The sequence below is a fragment of the Hyperolius riggenbachi genome, chromosome 3, assembly GCF_040937935.1.
Source record: "Hyperolius riggenbachi isolate aHypRig1 chromosome 3, aHypRig1.pri, whole genome shotgun sequence".
NCBI lineage: Eukaryota > Metazoa > Chordata > Amphibia > Anura > Hyperoliidae > Hyperolius > Hyperolius riggenbachi.
Window position 1 is genome coordinate 99,824,191 of NC_090648.1, and position 18,773 is coordinate 99,842,963.

An 18,773-nucleotide genomic window follows, 5' to 3' on the forward strand; every position below is an offset into this window, starting at 1 on the left:
GTGTATCTGTACAATTTCGCCAGAGACCAGGTAAAGGAGAAGAAGTTCCTCCCTTCATGGAAGGGCCCATATCCAATCACTGATAAGTTGTCTCCTGTGGTTTATAAGGTTAAGATCCCTAAGGGGGATGACTTTGTTGAAAAATGGGTGCATATTAATCAGTTGCGTATATGTCACCCTAGCTCACAGTTGCGGAGAATTGAGCAATCTGGAAATGTGTGCTAACAAATTATTTTTCTCCTGACAGGTATACCTAATGATGCATTTAATCTTCACTAGACACAAAGATTCCAATCCGGCGCAAAGATGTCCCACCTGACGATTGCTATCCTTTACGCAGTCCTAATCTTGGGGAAGAGTGCCGAGCCAAGTGTGGTGCCAGGTCTAGCATTCCTGAGGTTACCGGATACAGCGGAGTTCATCATGACCAGATAGATGTTCCTATCCTAGAGGGTCCAGATGAGCCTAAACCCGCGATGTGTCGTTGAATGACGAGCGGATGTATCCGAGATCCATTTGATGGAGATGCAAGTCTGATACCTGTTCCACACCAGATACTCACAGGAGTGAGTTATTCAAATCTTGAAGCAGATCCGGAAAATCCTTTTATTTGAACCAAAGGCCAAAGCAGTTCATCGCTGTTACAGTTGCTGTTTGCTACCTTTGCAACAAGAGGAAACCTGTTTGTTTACAGCCGGAGTATCATTTGCCAAGTTTATTTTTCTTGAGGCGTGAAACATAAACTTCAATGTGATGAAGACAATGTTTAAAGTCCATTTCCCTTTCATACTTGGATTACCAATACAAAACATAAAGTTTATTCGCAACGCGTTCCCACAGGAATGAAGAAAACGTAAAACGTTTAATAATCCTTGTTGTTCTTTTGAAATGGTCACACCCTGGAACATTCCAAAAGAAAAGGGGGATGTGTCGAGATTTCCATATGGCGGAATATCGTTTTTCCGATAAACTGAACCGCATATGATCAGATACAAATAAAACCTAATAATTTCCTTCCCTTAGGTTATAGGAGACAAAGACTTTCTGATGTATGGTGATTCTGATTAATATAGGTGCATTGAATATTTAGGAATATATATATGGCTTATTTTAATATTGCCAAGTAATACCGAATTGCACAGTCTGTGCCCTCTAGAAAGATTAGTTGGGAATAACAGGCAGTCAGCTGCTGTAATATTTGCAATAGGTAATCCTATGCAACTTGCAGGAATAATGATATCAGGTTGTACCTTGCTAGGACAAACAATGGCCAAACAAGAAGTTAAGTAACAATGAAAAACAGACGAACCTTCACTAACTTTTGTTTATAAATGAACCAGTTTTTGTGTGCAATTGCTCAAACCCCTTTGTGTTGAGTGTCTACATCTTAATCCAAGTAAATCCAGATGTCCTCATTGTGAAGGGTAGACAATGTCAGCTGAGAAACACAGGTTCCTTAGTTAATGGATAAAACGAAGCTTGGGAAATATATTGACTGTGCTGTCAGCAATAGTTCATATTAAAAAGCATAAAGTTATATTACAATTCCCATCTAGGTTAAGAAAACAGACAGCACATGTATGTATTATTGCATAATAATTAAGAAGGGATATTTAAAAGGTTATGGCATTGTATATGTTACCTTTGTTTTTCCTATAGCTGGACAAACCAGTCATAATGTGTAAATGTTTACCAGTGTTGTATATTAAACAATAATGTTAGAGATATAAAACCATGCTAACAAAAACAATGTTTTATATAAGGAAGTCCGTGGTGGTTTTCAGCATGCCAATGATTTTTGGATCAAATCCAATCTATCTTAAATATGGTAGAAAAAGGTCACTGTATCCTGAATAATAACCAGTGATTCCAGCAAGGTCAGCTATCCATAGAGGAATTATAACATTGATTTATTCACTGTTGGGTTATAATAAAACATGATTTTTGTTTTTAGTTTGCCAAATATCCCAGTAAGTCTGTGATTAGTTAGCCAACAGCACCTACAAAGGGTGAAAGCCAGTATTACACCTGGGTTAAAGATTAGTCACAGAAAGCTCCCATTGGTCACTCCCACTGCCCAGTGATAGGCTAGAAGATTTAATCTCCTGGGCAGGACCATAGGTAGTGAGGGGAATAAGATGAGAGGGGTCATTCAATGAGAGGAAGGGATCAGACCATCAAGAGATCTGAGCAGACCAGGACATAGAGGATTCATGCCATCTGAACGCAACCACGCCTAAAAGGAACACGCCCAGAGGCCATCTTGGTGACTATATTTGAAACCAGTTCTGATTTTTCTTTTTAAGCATATGGCTTATCACAGCACAAATATCTGAACGTTTGATTTATTGACCATTGTCTTTCTTAAGTTTATAGTCATTTATAGCCAAAGGGAGTGCGTTCTTCCAGTGCACAGGAATTACTCATTCCGCATATTTGATAAAACCCATTCAGTGGGTATATTTTTCTTTAGATTGACACAATCAATCGTTCAAGAATCGCTGACTGTGAAATCCATAACTTATTTTTCTTTTTGGATAAAAGCTAGACCTTTCAAGCTACCTCCTCTAGATATTTTGATACTTTGCCGCAGCATGTGCAAGCCACACCTAGCCAAATTTAGGACGACTCAATAGATATCTTATTCCAAAATTATAGGTATTTTACCCGCTTGCTCTGTGTAGTATCACAGGCCAGCGGAGGTTAAAGTGTAGACAGAGGGAAAATTCCTGTCATTTATAGTTGATTGCATAGCGATTGTGGGGCAACGCCCAGTCGTCAGATCCACTGAGTCATCCTAAATTTGTTATATTGAATGGTATAGCTGACATCAGCCAGTTTATTTTGGATAGCGCATTTTTGATTTTGGACTGCGCAATTTTGATTTTTGATAGCCACCATTTTGTTTTTGATAGCCACCATTTTGTTTTTGATAGCAGCCATTTTGATTTTGATAACAGCCATTTTGTTGTCGTTCAATTCATCCATTTTGTCTCCAGAGACCCTGTGGTAAATTGAGTAACAGGGCCGACGGCCATATTTGATGAGTCATAACTCTGCACTGTATTTGAGTTGACTGCTAATTGGTTTAAGCCTTTTGTATTGGTGATTAAGTATAATAACATTTTGATGTTTTACTGAAATTATTATCCAGCTCATTGCTTATTATAAGAATGACCTTATGAGTTTTGTTATATATCAAAAGTGCAATTTTATATTGTTTTGATATTGTAATATTTATTCGATATTAAATTGATATTTTTATAAATTGGTCCACATTTATTTGCATGTTTAAACCAGTACTGTAAAACCTCGGAAAACAAGCTCACACAGTTAGGCGTATGTTTGTATCTTTAGCTCCTCCTATTTTCCCAGGAGCATTACATTTACATTTTTGATTTTATATTTATTTTTAAACAAGTTATACAAACATTGACAAAACGCCCGACACCAGGTATGTATAAAACTTTACTTTTCATCCGTCTCAGTTACCCTTTAATTTGTAGTCACCAAACCAAATTTTAACAACATATCAAATTATTTGATTTCATCAGCAAAGGGAGTGCATACATTTGCATAAATCAGCATCAATGCAGAATTATTTCCATCTCGTTGACCATCTCTATTAGTGACACAGCTACACATCAGGCTTTATTCTTACAGCATAGATGTTATTTAGTATATATAAGAGATTCCTGTGTACACATCATATATACAGTCACAATCAGATATGTATATCTGACCTTAAAAATACGGGGACTGCTTTATTGAAGCAGCACAAGTAACTAATTTTGATTGGTTTATTTCATTTTTGTGGACTAAGCATAGCTATTACTGTATATATACTGTATATATACATTATTTTTAATGACTATTATCTGAGAAATAGAACATTTTATCATATTTTCTATTTTAATTACAGTTACAAATTCATTAGGAGTCGGAGTCGGTGCATTTTTTCCCGACTCCGACTCCAGGCACCCAAAATTGCCCGACTCCACGACTCCGACTCCACAGCCCTGATACTATCCCAGGTTAAGAAATACATATACTGTATAAGTACATACCGTATATACTCGCATATAAGCCGACACGCGTATAAGCTGAGGTACCCACTTTTCCCTCAGAAACCAGGAAAAAGTGATTGACTTTTGTATAAAACCCCTCCACAGTAGCCAGATATGCCCCCTGTACATGTCAGCCCCCTTCCCCATAGCCAGATGTGCCAAGGATAATACAGCTGTGTCTCAAGACGCCATGAGATGGCATAATAGATATGAGACACAGCGATTGCCACGCTGGAAGAATCCTCGATCACTGCACCACTGACACGTTGCTTGCACACTCTGCAATACTACACGGGTAGTCTTGAGCAGTGCACTCTGCACACCATGTTGCATGGGTTGGGGGGCACAGACACAGCAGGGAGCCAGCTGGCAAGAGCAGGATCACTAGTGCACAATTCTTACGCTCCTCTGCCAGTAACAAAACCTGCTCCTACAGCGGTTCTACTCCACTGACTCGCATATAAGCCGAGGGGGGTAACTTTTCTGCAATTTTTTTGTGGCAAAAAATTAGGCTTATACGAGAGTATATAAGGTAACTTACCTGTTCCACTTACAGGACATATGTATTGTACGGTCCTTTGCATCGGCAAGCTACTTATCACTTGAATAGTATATGGCCCAGTAACCTATCTCCTATGAGCACGACAGGCTGTGTCAGAATGCTGACTTGTGTCCAGTGCATAAATTTGAATATGGAGGTGAGTAGAATGCTGTACAGCTAAAACAACAACTGTGCAAAACGATTTCTATGCTCCACCCTTCACTGACTGTTACCATTTGCCACATTCGCCAGGCACACATTCTCTACTGTAATGCTATGAAATGTCATCTGGCATCTATTGTTCTACCTATTTTGGGAGTCACATTGCCATTACTGATTGGCCAGCCAACAGCTGACTATACAAAGGTCGGGAAGCAAGTTGCACTACAATCTGACAAGCACATATGACATATGGAAATTATATTTTACCCCACCTCTGTTTATATATACTGGTTAAATTCATTCAACAAACCAATTGCCATTATAATAAACCTTGTTGTATAATGGGCTTAGTTGAGCTTTACACAGCATGCAGTACCACAGTCCTTCAAACGCTTTAGTTGAGGGTCAGGAGAAAAGTAGTTCTGAAAAATGTATACACAATACCAACAATTGAAACAGACCACAAAAATAACGGCAAGGCTTACCTCCCCTTCTATTAGTGACTTGATACTTTTGGCGTAAGACTCTATGCGGTCATCTTTGAGCTCGATCGTATTGGGCGGGTTTACGCGCATTCCAATGGGTCCAGCAATCTTTTCAAATACACCCGTAAGCTCTTTAGCTTGAGCAAAGGCACGTTTAGGGTACACCACTACCCAGTACTGCAGAGGAACCTGATGAATCAAAATAAAAATTTCACACTTAAGACATTCTGTATTTCTGCTACTTTGTATTCTAAAAAGATATGGACAGTTTACTTAACCACTTAAGTCCACAGGGTTGAATTTTTTTTGCATCTGAGCAACTTTCACCTCCCATTCATTTGCCAATAACTTTATCACTACTCATCACAATGAATGGATCTATATCTTGTTTTTTCCGCCACCAATTAGGCTTTCTGTGGGTGATACATTTTGCTAAGAGCCACTTTACTGTAAATGCATTTTAACAGGAAGAATAAGAAAGAAATGGAAAAAAAATCATTATTTCTCAGCTTTTGGCCATTATAGTTTAAAATTCATACATGCTACCATAATTAAAACCCATGTACTTTATTTGCAAATTTGTCTCCTGCTTATTACACCATTTAAATTATGTCCCTATCACAATGTATGGCGCCGATATTTTATTTGGAAGTAAAGGTGCAATTTTTCAATTTGCGTCCATCACTATTTACAAGCCCATAATTTTTTAAAAATATATTAATATACTACATGCATATTTATAAAGTTCAGACCCTTAGGTAACTATTTATGTGTTTTTTTTATTATTATTGTAAAAAATGTTTTTTTTAATTAAAAAATTGATTGTGGGTAATTTTTGGTGTGGGAGGTAAACAGTTTTATTTTGAATGTAAAAAGTGTATATCCCTATTGTGAAATGTATGTGGGTGTAGTTTTACTATTTGGCCACAAGATGGCCACAGTCAAATAGTCCTGGGAGCGATCGAGCTCGCTCCCAGGAAGAAAAAAGAAGACTCTGAACTTTTTGGCACGCAGAAAAGCTGCAGCGTCTGGAAAGACGCTGTCGGCTTTTCTCCGGGGGGATGCGATCGGTGAAAGGGATCTATAATCCCTTTCACTGTTCGCTGGGCTAACGGAAGGAAGCGGGAGCACGCACGGGGGGGGGGGGGGGGGGGAGGGAGGAAGCCCGCGGGAGCGCGCGCGACCCGCGGGAGTGCGCGCAGCCTAACTGGACGAGAAATCTCGTCCAGTTAGGCTTAAGTGGTTAAAGTGTACCTGAGATGGCTTCCTCCAGCTCTCTCCAAGCCGATCGCTCCCTCGCCACCCTCCTCCGCCTCCTGGATCTTCTGAAATTGGTCCCTCCAGTCAGCACAGTCCAGCCATGCATGCTCCAGTAGTCGGGAGCATTCTGCGCCTGTGCATTATGCGCACTATGCTGTGGACCAGAGGACTTCCCAGGGGCAATTTGGGAAGGTCCAGGAGGAGGAGGAGGAGGAAGGTGAGGGAGTGATCGGGCCTGGAGGTGGCCCCAGGCATGTATATTCCCCCCTAACTCAGGTTCGCTTTAAAGAACCACTCTTGTAAAAAATGAAATCATTTCAAATACATCCTTATGTTGCTGTCACTTACAGTAGGTAGTAAAAAGTTGACAGATCTGACAAATGTTGGACTAGTCCATCTCCTGGAGGATTCTTATTATCACCTTTATTCTTTACAAAAAGCAATACATGGAAAGGATAACTTGTTTGAACACTAATTCGGCAGTTCGACTGACTGCACTTCACTAAGTGCTTTTGTCAAAAACAAAAATACCTTAAAATCCTGTCAGATTTTCACTACCTACTATAAGTAACAGTGACATAGGATAAAAATAATTTACAGTTAATTTTACTCAGAGTACATTTATATGTATGCATATAAAATTTTACATTTTTTTTTTTCGATCATTGTCCTTTAAATCTGATTGCAAGTCAGAGAAGCCAAGCTTTGTTGAAGTCTTACATATGTACCATGTTCCTTTGTTAACACAACCTAAATACCGAATAAGACATTGTGGGAGGGGATCATCTAGCTAGGTATCTCCAGTTTGACACGAGTATCGAAGGTTTCAAGGAGGAGTACAGCAACCCCCTGGAGAAGATAAGACCGGGAGCCCAATGGTGCAGTACCATTAGGTACAGGTGTAGTGTAAGTAAATATACTCACAAAGGCAGGTTGCAAGCCTTACAACCATTGTATAAGCATGCGGGAGAAAAAAAAATATCCCTGCTCGGTTGTTTGGATGTGTTGTGAAACTGGATGCTGAGTGGTCACTCTCCTGGAAGACTTTATAGTTAACAACTGTAAAATACAAGGTGAAGTCCGCACAACCCTCTCAATCGAGGATCAGTGCAGGAACCAGGCGATTAGACACCCAAAACCAAGCAAAAACCTATACATGTAATCAGTTTTTTTCACGCTACTTAATAAAGGCTTGATATTTTGATTGGACCAACGTGGGAAACTTCAGTCCTTTTTTTGCTAACTGTAAAGCTATAAAAACCTCCTCTGGAAGTCTAGAACTAGACTAGTTACTGTGGTGGAGGTGCCTGGTATGTCTATAGTGGATTCATAGCTAAAATATACATTCACCTAAAGGATTATTAGGAACACCTGTTCAATTTCTCATTAATGCAGTTATCTAATCAACCAATCACATGGTAATTGCTTCAATGCATTTAGGGGTGTGGTCCTGGTCAAGACAATCTCCTGAACTTCAAACTGAATGTCAGAATAGGAAAGAAAGGGGATTTATGCAACTTTGGCACCAACAACCATGCCACGCTCAGACGGGCTGGTCTGAGTATTTCACTCAGTTACTAGGATTTTCACGCACAATCATTTCTAGGGTTTACAAAGAATGGTGTGAAAAGGGAAAAACATCTAGTATGCGGTAGTCCTGTGGGCTAAAATGTCTTGTTGATGCTAGAGGTCAGAGGAGAATGGGCCGACTGATTCAAGCTGATAGAAGAGCAACGTTGACTGAAATAACCACTCGTTACAACTGAGGTATGCAGCAAAGCATTTGTGAAGCCACAACACACACAACCTTGAGGCGCATGGGCTACAACAGCAGAAGGCGGTACAACTCATCTCCACTACAAATAGGAAAAAGAGGCTACAACTTGCACAAGCTCACCAAAATTGGACAGTTGAAGAATGAAAAAATGTTGCCTGGTCTGATGAGTCTCGATAGTCAGAATTTGGCGTAAACAGAATGAGAACATGGATCCATCATGCCTTGTTACCACTGTGCAGGCTGCTGGTGGTGTAATGGTGTGGGGGATTAGGCCCATTCGTGCCAATAGGGCATCGTTTAAATGCCACGGGCTACCTGAGCATTGTTTCGGACCATGTCCATCCCTTTGTGCCCACTATGTACCCATCCTCTGATGGCTACTTCCAGCAGGATAATGCACCATGTCACAAAGCTCGAATCATTTCAAATTGGTTTCTTGAACATGACAATGAGTTCACTGTACTAAAATGGCCCCCACAGTCACCAGATCTCAACCCAACAGAGCATCTTTGAGATGTGATGGAATGGGAGCTTCGTGCCCCAGATGTGCATCCCACAAATGTCCATCAACTGCAAGATGCTATCCTATCAATATGGGCCAACATTTCTAAAGAAGGCTCTCAGCACCTTGTTGAATCAATGCCACATAGAATTAAGACAGTTCTGAAGGCGAAAAGGGGGTCAAACACCATATTAGTATGGTGTTCCGAATAATCCTTTAGGTGAGTGATAGATAGATAGATATATATATATATATATATATATATATATATATATATATATATATATATATATATATATCTCTATCTATCTATCTATCTATATACACATACAGTATATCCATAAAGGGTATAAAGATGCAATAGCTTACCTCTCTAGACTATATGACACCAGTAAACCTGGAAAAAGATTTTATTCAAAACAAAAGGTGAGACGAGTTTCGAGAATACTCGCCAGCTTCTTCAGGTCAATTTGAACTGACCGGAAGACAGGGCTGTGGAGTCGGAGTCGTAGCAATTTTGGGTGCCTGGAGTCGGAGTCGGGAAAAAATGCACCGACTCCGACTCCTAATGAATTTGTAACTGTAATTAAAATAGAAAAAATATGATAAAATGTTCTATTTCTCAGATAATAGTCATTAAAAATAATGTACCGTATTTTGCGGAATATAAGACGCTCCGGCATATAAGACGCACCTAGATTTAGAGGGCAAAAATCAGGAAAAAAAAAATAAACTAAACCTAGGTGCGTCTATGGTGCAGGGGCTTCTTATGGACCTCTAACTCCCCCAAAACTGTCTTTATCTAAGCTACACTGCCCATCTATACTAACACCTGCTACACTACACTTCACTTTACCCCTGCTGCCCCCATCAACTACACATTACTTCACTAACCCCTACTACAACTACACTACACTACACTACAGTATACTACACTTCCCTCACTAACATCTGCAGCCAACCCAAACTACACTACACTTCACTAAGTAACCCCTTCAGCCAACCCAAACAACACTACACTACACCCCTGCTGCATCTCACCTGATCCTGTCGCCGCGATCCTCCCCTCCTCCATCTGCCTGTCATCACCCGAGAGTCGCAGCAGCCGTCATCTGAGGGTCCCATTAGGTGTCATCAGAGGGTCCAGCAATCCCATCCAGTATCCCCGCTCTTTAAGTGTCCAGGTTGCCGGATCCTCTTCGCTGCAGTCATGCTTGTATGCAGCCCCGGGGTGATCACGCGGTGATTACGCGCTGCCGGGGCCGCCTTCCTCCATAGTTACAGCGTCCTCTTCTTAGATACAGTGCCCCGTTCTGCGTGACGAGCGGCGCACGTGCGCCTGACGTCATGCGTGACCCCGGCGCACATGCGCCGCTCGTCACACAGAAGGGGGCACTGTATCTAAGAAGAGGACGCCGTAACTATGGAGGAAGGCGGCCCCGGCAGCGCGTAATCACCGCGAGCCTGCATACAAGCATGACTGCAGTGAATTGGAGCCGGCGACTTGGACATTTAAAGAGCGGGGATCAGTCGGGGATACTGGATGGGATTGCTGGACCCTCTGATGACGGCTGCTGCGACATTGGATGACGGCGGACAGACGAAGGAGGCTAGGATCGCGGCGGCAGGATCCGGTAAGTATGTTATGGGGCGAAAATACCGTACCTTTGGAATATAAGACGCACCCACTTTTTCCCCCCAGTTTTGGGGAAGAAAAAGTGCGTCTTATATTCCGAAAAATACGGTATATATGCAGTAATAGCTGTGTTCAGTCCACAAAAATGAAATAAACTAATCAAAATTAGTTACTTGTGCTGCTTCAATAAAGCAGTCCCCATATTTTTAAAGTCAGATATACACATCTGATTGTGACTGTACAGTATATATGATGTGTACACAGGAATCTCTTATATATACGAAATAACATCTATGCTGTAAGTATAAAGCCTGATGTGTAGCCGTGTCACTAATAGAGATGGTCAGTGAGATGGAAATAATTCTGCATTGATGCTGATTTATGCAAATGTATGCACTCTCTTTGCTCAAGAAATCAAATAAATTGATATGTTGTTAAAATTTGTTTTGGTGACTATGAAATAAAGGGTACCTGAGGCGAATTAAAAGAAAAGCTTTATACATACCTGGGGCTTCCTCCAGCCCCCTTCAGGCCAATCGGTCCCTTGCTGTCCTCCTCCGCCACCTGGATCTTCTGCTATGAGTCCAGGTAATTCAGCCAGTCAGAGCAGTCTGGCTACGTGCCGCTTCCACAGCCAGGAGCGTTCTGCACCTGCACAATAGTGCTGCGCAGGTGTAGTATGCTCCTGGCGGCGGAGTGTGTGCATGTGCACTACGCCAGACTGGCTCAAGTACCTGGACTCATAGCAGAAGATCCAGGTGGCGGAGGAGGACAGCGAGGGACTGATTAGCCTGAAGGGGGCTGGAGGAAGCCTCAGGTATGTATAAAACTTTAATTTCATCTGTCTCAGGTTTACTTTGTTACACACAGTAGTACTATACTCTACATATGCACTCCCCACAGAGCTGCAGGGAATCCACTAAGAATGTTGTGCACATTGAACACAAAGGTGTTGTCCATCACCCATAAACCTTGTTCAGATTGTGCATGAAGAATGTGTAATAGAGGAAGAATCTCCTCATTCCCCTGCAGAGTACTTGCACATTATTTATTTATCATTATTTTATTTATTGTATTTCTAAAGCGCCAACATATTACGCAGCGCTGAACATCAATTTAGGTTACAGACAATATTTAGGGGTGACATACAGCAATATGACAATACAGGAATACAAGAAAACCAGATCACACAGCACAGTATGAGTACCAGGTAATGCTTAGTCAGTCACTGGATGGAGCATGGAGATTAGGCAAGTTAGGTTCACTCAGATGCATAGCATGGGTTCACAGTAATGGAGGTGCATGATCAGGTAGGACACAAAAGGAGAAGGACCCTGCCCAAAGGCTTACAATCTAGAGGGAGAGGTAAGGACACAAATGGTAGGGGACCAGAGTTCAGCTGTAGGTTTAGAGCACTTGTGAGGGGTAGTAGGCCAGAGTGAAAAGGTGAGTTTTGAGGGCTTTCTTGAAGATGTTGAAAGAGGGGGCTGCCCTAATGGGTGGAGGTAGGGAGTTCCATAGTGTTGGAGCAGCTTTTGAGAAGTCCTGGAGGCGTGCATGGGACTGGGTGATGCGGGGGGCGGTTAGGCGAAGTTCATTGGAAGAGCGGAGTCAGCGGCTAGGTGTGTACCTCTGAGTAAGATCGGAAATGTAGGTTGGACAGGTTTTGTGGACAGATTTGTAGGTCAGACAGTATCTTGAATCTGATTCTGGACTGGATAGGAAGCCAGTGGAGGGATTCTAGGAGGGGATCAGCCGTGGTGGAGCGATGGGAGCAGTGGATAATTCTAGCTGCCGCATTTATGATGGACTGCAGTGGGGCTGTTCGGGTCATAGGGAGACCAGACAGTAGGGCATTGCAGCAGTCAAGGCGGGAAATTATGAGGGCATGGATAAGGAGTTTGGTGGTGGCAGAGGTCAGGAAGGGGCGAATCTTACAGATGTTACGAAGGTGGAAGTTGCAGGACTTTGTCAGGTTTTGGATGTGGGAAGTGAAGGAGAGTGTGGAGTCCAGGGTGACACCCAGACAGCGGGCTTGAGAGGTAGGGCGAATGGTAGTGTGGTTAACAGTGACATGCACATCTGGGAGGTTCGTGGATGGCCGGGGTGGGAAGATCATAAATTCCGTTTTGTCTAGATTTAGTTTCAGGAACCTAGTGGACATCCAGGAGGAGATGGCTGATGGGCAGGAGGAGACCTTGTCCATGGTAGTGGTGGATATGTCAGGGGTGTGGAGGTAGATCTGGGTGTCATATGCATACAGATGATAGTTAAAACCCATGGAGGAGATAACCTTGCCAATGGAGGATGTGTATAGGGTGAACAGTAGGGGGCCAAGGACCGAACCTTGGGGGACGAGGACTCATTCTAACATGTACCCACAGTCACATTGCCTAGGGCCTGATCCATGTTCAGATGTGTAATATAGGAAGAATCTCCTCATTCCCCTGCAGAGTACCTGCACATCATTCTTACATGTACCCACAGTTACATTGCCTAGGGCCTGATAGATGTTCTTTGTTCCGGTCTGTACCTTTTACAAGTATTCTTACCAAGGACTAGTTTTAGTCTAAAGGGAATAAATATAGTAGTCTACATATCCTTCTCACTTCAGTTGTCTTGTAAAATTCCTAAGCGTTGGCAGTTAAAGCGGAATATAACCCTGCATTTCAACTTTGCTCTAAAACATTATTTACAGTACATTATATGCAACCAGCATTTTTTTTTTACTAGACCAGCATTGGAAGGGTTACACAGGGCTTTAAAGTTCCTTTAGATTTCTGCAGACGCATCGGAAGCTGAAAAGAGATACATTTTGTTTACAGAAATGTATCTAAGTGTTAAATGACTCATCTCTGACTGAGAAGGAGCTTGGAGGACTGCCAAAGAGTGTGTAACTGTTTATCAATAGATACATAGAATGTAACAATCTGAACTTCTGCATATCTCTCCACGGAACTTGAAACGTCTGTGTTTAACCCTTCCAATGCTGGTCTAGTAAAAAAAAAAATGCTTTTTGCATATAATATGCTGTAAATAATATTTTAGAGCAAAGTTGAAATGCAGGGTTATATTCCGCTTTAAGAGACGAATTTCACGTTACATACGGATAATCAACAAATTTGTAATATGCAAATTAGAGGAGTCGGAGTCGAGGAATCCTAAGCTGAGGAGTCGGAGTCGGTGGATTTTTGGACCAACTCCACAGCCCTGCCGGAAGAAGAGAGTACACGCGAAACGTGCCGTCTCACCTTTTGTGTTGATTAAAATCTTTTTCTCCATATACTGGTCTCATTCTAGAGGGTAAGCTACTGCCTCTTTATACCTTATATACAGATATATATAAAATTTATTTTTTTCTTCTAGAGTAAATATAGTGACTCTCATGAAGCAAGGCAACTGTAATGACTGTTTAGTGACACCTAAACTCCCAGCAGCAGGGAAGCATGCTCCTAGGAAAGATCAGCAACATCATTTAGTACAAAACATAGGCACCTGGCCCAGGGCAATGGCTCTCAAACTACAGTGCAAAGATTACTGGTGGGCTATAGGCATGAACTAGGTGGTTATCAGCTTTACTCATGGCATATGTCTCTAGTAAAATCATATGCTTTGCCCATTTTCTTGTTTTTAAGTTTGTTTGTTTTTGTAACAGTAACAAAAGCAAGGCTGTGGAGTCAGTACAAAAATCTTCTGACTTCAACTTTATAATTCCACCAACTCCGAATCCTCGACTCCTTCACCTTGCATATAACAATCTTGTTCATACTCTGCTCCTTTTGCCCTGTGTGATGTTTGAAAACAATGCTATTCCTCCCAATCAGAAATATTCATTCAGACTGCATACTTGGCTCTGCTTCACTAGAGTTTACCTACTTACCATGTTTAACCCCTTTAGGGCCTGAGCCCACTAACGCAGTTGTGTGCAGTTATACGCAGTTGTGTCCGCTTTTCAGGATCTGTAACATTGATGTGTTGCTGAAAAGCGGGCACAACTGCGTTAGTGGGCTCAGGCCCTCAGGGTTTCTATTTTAGGCCTCTTTTCCAAGAGCAGCTGAAGCTGGTGAATTCACAGGCTGTAAGCTGCTTCCGCTTACCGGCCGGGTACTTGCTAGTGCTTGGCACAAGCGGTTGGACAGGTTGGCCCCTCCACATATTAAATTTATATACGCGGCGGTTACCATGCTCAGACGCGACGAGATGGCTTTTGAGCACTGGGTAATGCCATGGAATCAGAAGTGAAAATAAATGTATAAGATAATGATTTGTTTGTGTAGTACAGCTAATACATAGAACATTAGTAGAAGGGCTGTGGGGTCGGTAAAAAAAATCCACCGACTCCTCAGGTTAGAATTCCACCGACTCCTAATTTGCATGTTATCTTGTTGATTGAAAGTATGTAACATGAAATGCACCTCTTAAGAGTGCTGTGTAGGTGCTCTGCAGGAGAATGAGGCAATTCTTCCTCTATTACACATTCTTCATGTACAATCTGAACCAGGTTTATGGGCAATATACAACACCTCTGTGTTTAACCACTTAACATCTCAGTCGTTTTCAGCTTATGCATCCGAGCAATGTTCACCTCCCATTCATTAGCCTATAACTTTATCACTACTAATCACAATGAACTGATCTATATCTTGTTTTTTCCGCCACCAATTAGGCTTTCTTTGGGGGGTACATTTTGCTAAGAGCCAATTTACTGTAAATGCATTTTAACAGGAAGAATAAGAAAAAAAATGAAAAAATTCATTATTTGTCAGTTTTTGGCCATTATAGTTTTAAAATAATACATGCCTCCATAATTAAAACCCACGTATTGTTATTGCCCATTTGTCACGGTTATTTCACCATTTAAATTATGTCCCTATCACAATGTATCGCGACAATATTTTATTTGGAAATAAAAGAGCATTTTTTCCGTTTTGCATACATCACTATTTACAAGCTTATAAAAAAAAAAATAAAGAGAAATATTTCATCTTTACATAGATATTTAAAAAGTTTAGACCCTTAGGTAAATATTTATGTTTTTTTTTTTTTTTATAGTAATGTTTTTTTTTGTTTTTTTTTATTAAACATTTTATGTGGGCATTTTTGGGAGGGTGGGATATAAAAGTGTTTTATTTGGGGAAATATTGGTGTTGTGTAATGTTTTTGGGTATTTGCTTGTAGTTTTACTTTTTGGCCACAAGATGGCAATCTCGATTTTTTTTACATGACGTCACTCTAAGCGTACAATGTACGCTTAGAGGGACACAGCTTCAGAAAGAGCGAAGCTTCCGAGAGAAGCTGTCGCTTTTTCAGCGGGGGAGAGGAATCAATGATCGGGCTCCCCAGCCCGATACATTGATTCCGTGGCTACCGACTCCGCGGCCGGGAGTGCGCGTGCACGCGCGCGATCGGCCGCGGGAGCGCGCCTGTCCTCCTTGACGTTTTTATACGTCAAGGAGGACAAAGTGGTTAATGTGAACAACATTCTCAGTGCATTCCCTGCAGCTCTGTGGGGATTGCATACAGTATGTAGAGTATAGTACTACTGTGTAACAAAGTAAACCTGAGACAGATGAAATTAAAGTTTTATACATACCTGGGGCTTCCTCCAGCCTAATCAGTCACTCGCTGTCCTCCTCCACCACCTGGATCTTCTGTTATGGGTCCAGGTACTTGAGCCAGTCGGGTGTAGTGCGCATGCACACACTCCGCCGCCGGGAGCATACTACACCTGCGCAGCACTATTGCGCAGGTGCAGAATGCTCCTGGCTGTGGGAGCGGCACGCGGCCAAACTGCGCTGACTGGCTAAATTACCGGGACTCATAGCAGAATATCCAGGTGGCGAAGGAGGACAGCGAGGGACTGATTAGCCTGAAGGGGGCTGGAGGAAGCTCCAGGTATGTATAAAACTTTTCTTTTCATCCATCTCCAGTACCCTTTAATTCGAAGTCATCAAACCAAATTTTAACAACATATCAAATTATTTGATTTCTAGAGCAAAAGGAGTGCATAAATTTGCATAAACCAGCATCAGCACATAATTATTTCCATCTCATTGATCATCTCTATTAGTGACACGACTACACATCAGGCTTTATTCTTTATTCATATAGCATAGATGTCATTTAGTATATATGAGATTCCTGTGTACACATCATATATACAGTCACAATCAGATGTGTGTATCTGACTTTAAAAATACGGCGACTGCTTTATTGAAGCAGCACAAGTAACTATTTTTTGATTGGTTTATTTCATTCTTGTTGACTAAACAAAGCTATTACTGTACACATATTTTCTATTTTAATTAGTTTAAATTCATTAGGAGTCGGAGTATTTTTTCCCGACTCAGACTCCAGGTACCCAAAAATTGCTCTGACTCCTCGACTCCGACTCCACAGCCCTAATTAGTAGTACAGATATGAATCTCATATTGTTTCCATTACAGCAGGCGTTGCTATCTATGCAAAAGAGCTTCTCTGAGCTCTCAGACCCAACTTGGTCAGCTACAGTGCTGTTTTCTGAAGCACTTATCTCACCCTGTCTTTCACGGTTTCTTGTTTAAGGTTTTACTGCAGGAAAGTTCAAAGGGTCATTAGCTCTGCTCTGTTTCATAGTTTCAAATACAGAGTGTATATAGTAAACTGTAATAGGGCTGTGGAGTCGACTCCGACTCCACAGCCCTAATTAGTAGTACAGATATGAATCTCATATTGTTTCCATTACAGCAGGCGTTAAGAAACTTCACTTGCCATCTATGCAAAAGAGCTTCTCTGAGCTCTTAGACCCAACTTGGTCAGCTACAGTGCTGTTTTCTGAAGCACTTATCTCACCCTGTCTTTCACGGTTTCTTGTTTAAGGTTTTACTGCAGGAAAGTTCAAAGGGTCATTAGCTCTGCTCTGTTTCATAGTTTCAAATACAGAGTGTATATTGTAAACTGCAATGTTATAAAAATAAAATATATAACTAAAAACAAAAATGAGACCCTTTTCTTTGCTACTAATGTTTTATTAATTATCTGTACTACACATACAATTCATTATATCATACTTTTTGTTTCCGCTTTAGTGTCATTTAACAAGGAAAGGTAAAATCAATTAAGAAGCACTAATGCAATAAGCACCTTCTCATTCATTTTCTGCCTCCTAGTAAATTCCAGCAATTCCTTGTTACCTGGCAATAAGGATAATTCATGTCTGGACACAACCTGCACGAAGGCTTATACAAGATTCTGTGCATTCAACATATTTTTAATAAGGGACTAAAACTACACTGGGACTTATTTATAGAAGCTGTCCTTTAGCTTTACAATATTTCACTGGGGCAAATCAATGTAAAATAACAGCAATTTACCAATACCGCCACCCTCCATCCTGAATGGCCAGTAACTCCTCCATGTTAGGCCCAGTGCACACCAAAAACCTCTAGCAGATCTGCAAAACGCTAGAGGTTTTTGAAGCAGATTTTAAAGCGATTTTAGGCATGTTTAAAGAGGTTTTTCTAAACATGCCTAGCGTTTTTTGGAGCATTTTTGTGTAGCAGATTTCATATATTGTTACAGTAAAGCTGTAACTGAACAGCTTCTGTAACAAAAACGCCTGGAAAACCGCTCTGATCTAGCGTTTTTCAGAGTGGTTTTCCACTTTCCTATACTTTACATTGAGGCAGAAACGCATCTGCAAACCGCAAAAATCCTGCAGGAGCCACGTTTGCAGTTTTCTAAAAACCTCAAACCACTTGTGTGCACCATCCCATTGAGATGCATTAGCCAAGTGTTTTCACAAGCGGAACCGGTATTGAAAACGCTACCAAAAATGCTTGGTGTGCACCAGCCCTGTCTCAGTGTGGCTAGTATCTGCGCACTCCCCCTTTGGTACTCAGTGCAGCCAGTATCCTCACTCAACCTCCTCCGATCCATTTGGTAATGTTGAGTCATCATCCTCCCTCAACCTGCCATTGACTCCTCCTCCTCTAATTTGCACATAACAATCTTGTTTACTGAAAGTATGCAACATAAAAAGCATTTAATCGCTGCCAATGCTTAGGAATTTTAAAGCCATTCTAAGATGGCATCTGCTTTTGGAAACAAAAAGTTCCTGGCCTGGAAGCAAACACTCTACCTTGGCAGCCATCCTCGATGCCCCAGAACATGGAGAGTATAATAAGATTCACCAGAGCCCCATATCAGCGAGCTTCCAGCATGTAGCCCTACCTTCTTACAGAAAAAGCCTATATGTTTTCTATATCTGACATGGAAAAGGCCATGACCATTTTCTGCAAAGGGTTGCAGTTCCATGCACCAGAATCTATCTGTTTTGGGGTTCCAGTAAATCTTATTAACCTC

At 41.4% G+C, this 18,773-nt stretch overlaps 1 protein-coding gene across 1 annotated transcript in view; it reads right to left on the bottom strand.

Annotated features, from left to right (window-relative positions):
• PIWIL2 (piwi like RNA-mediated gene silencing 2) overlaps positions 1-18,773 on the bottom strand; it is a 217,451-nt gene that overhangs the window by 77,485 nt on the left and 121,193 nt on the right. The window contains exon 16 of the mRNA XM_068274691.1: positions 5,256-5,444. Within this exon, the coding sequence (XP_068130792.1) occupies positions 5,256-5,444 (189 nt within the window). The remainder of the gene's footprint in view (positions 1-5,255; positions 5,445-18,773) is intronic.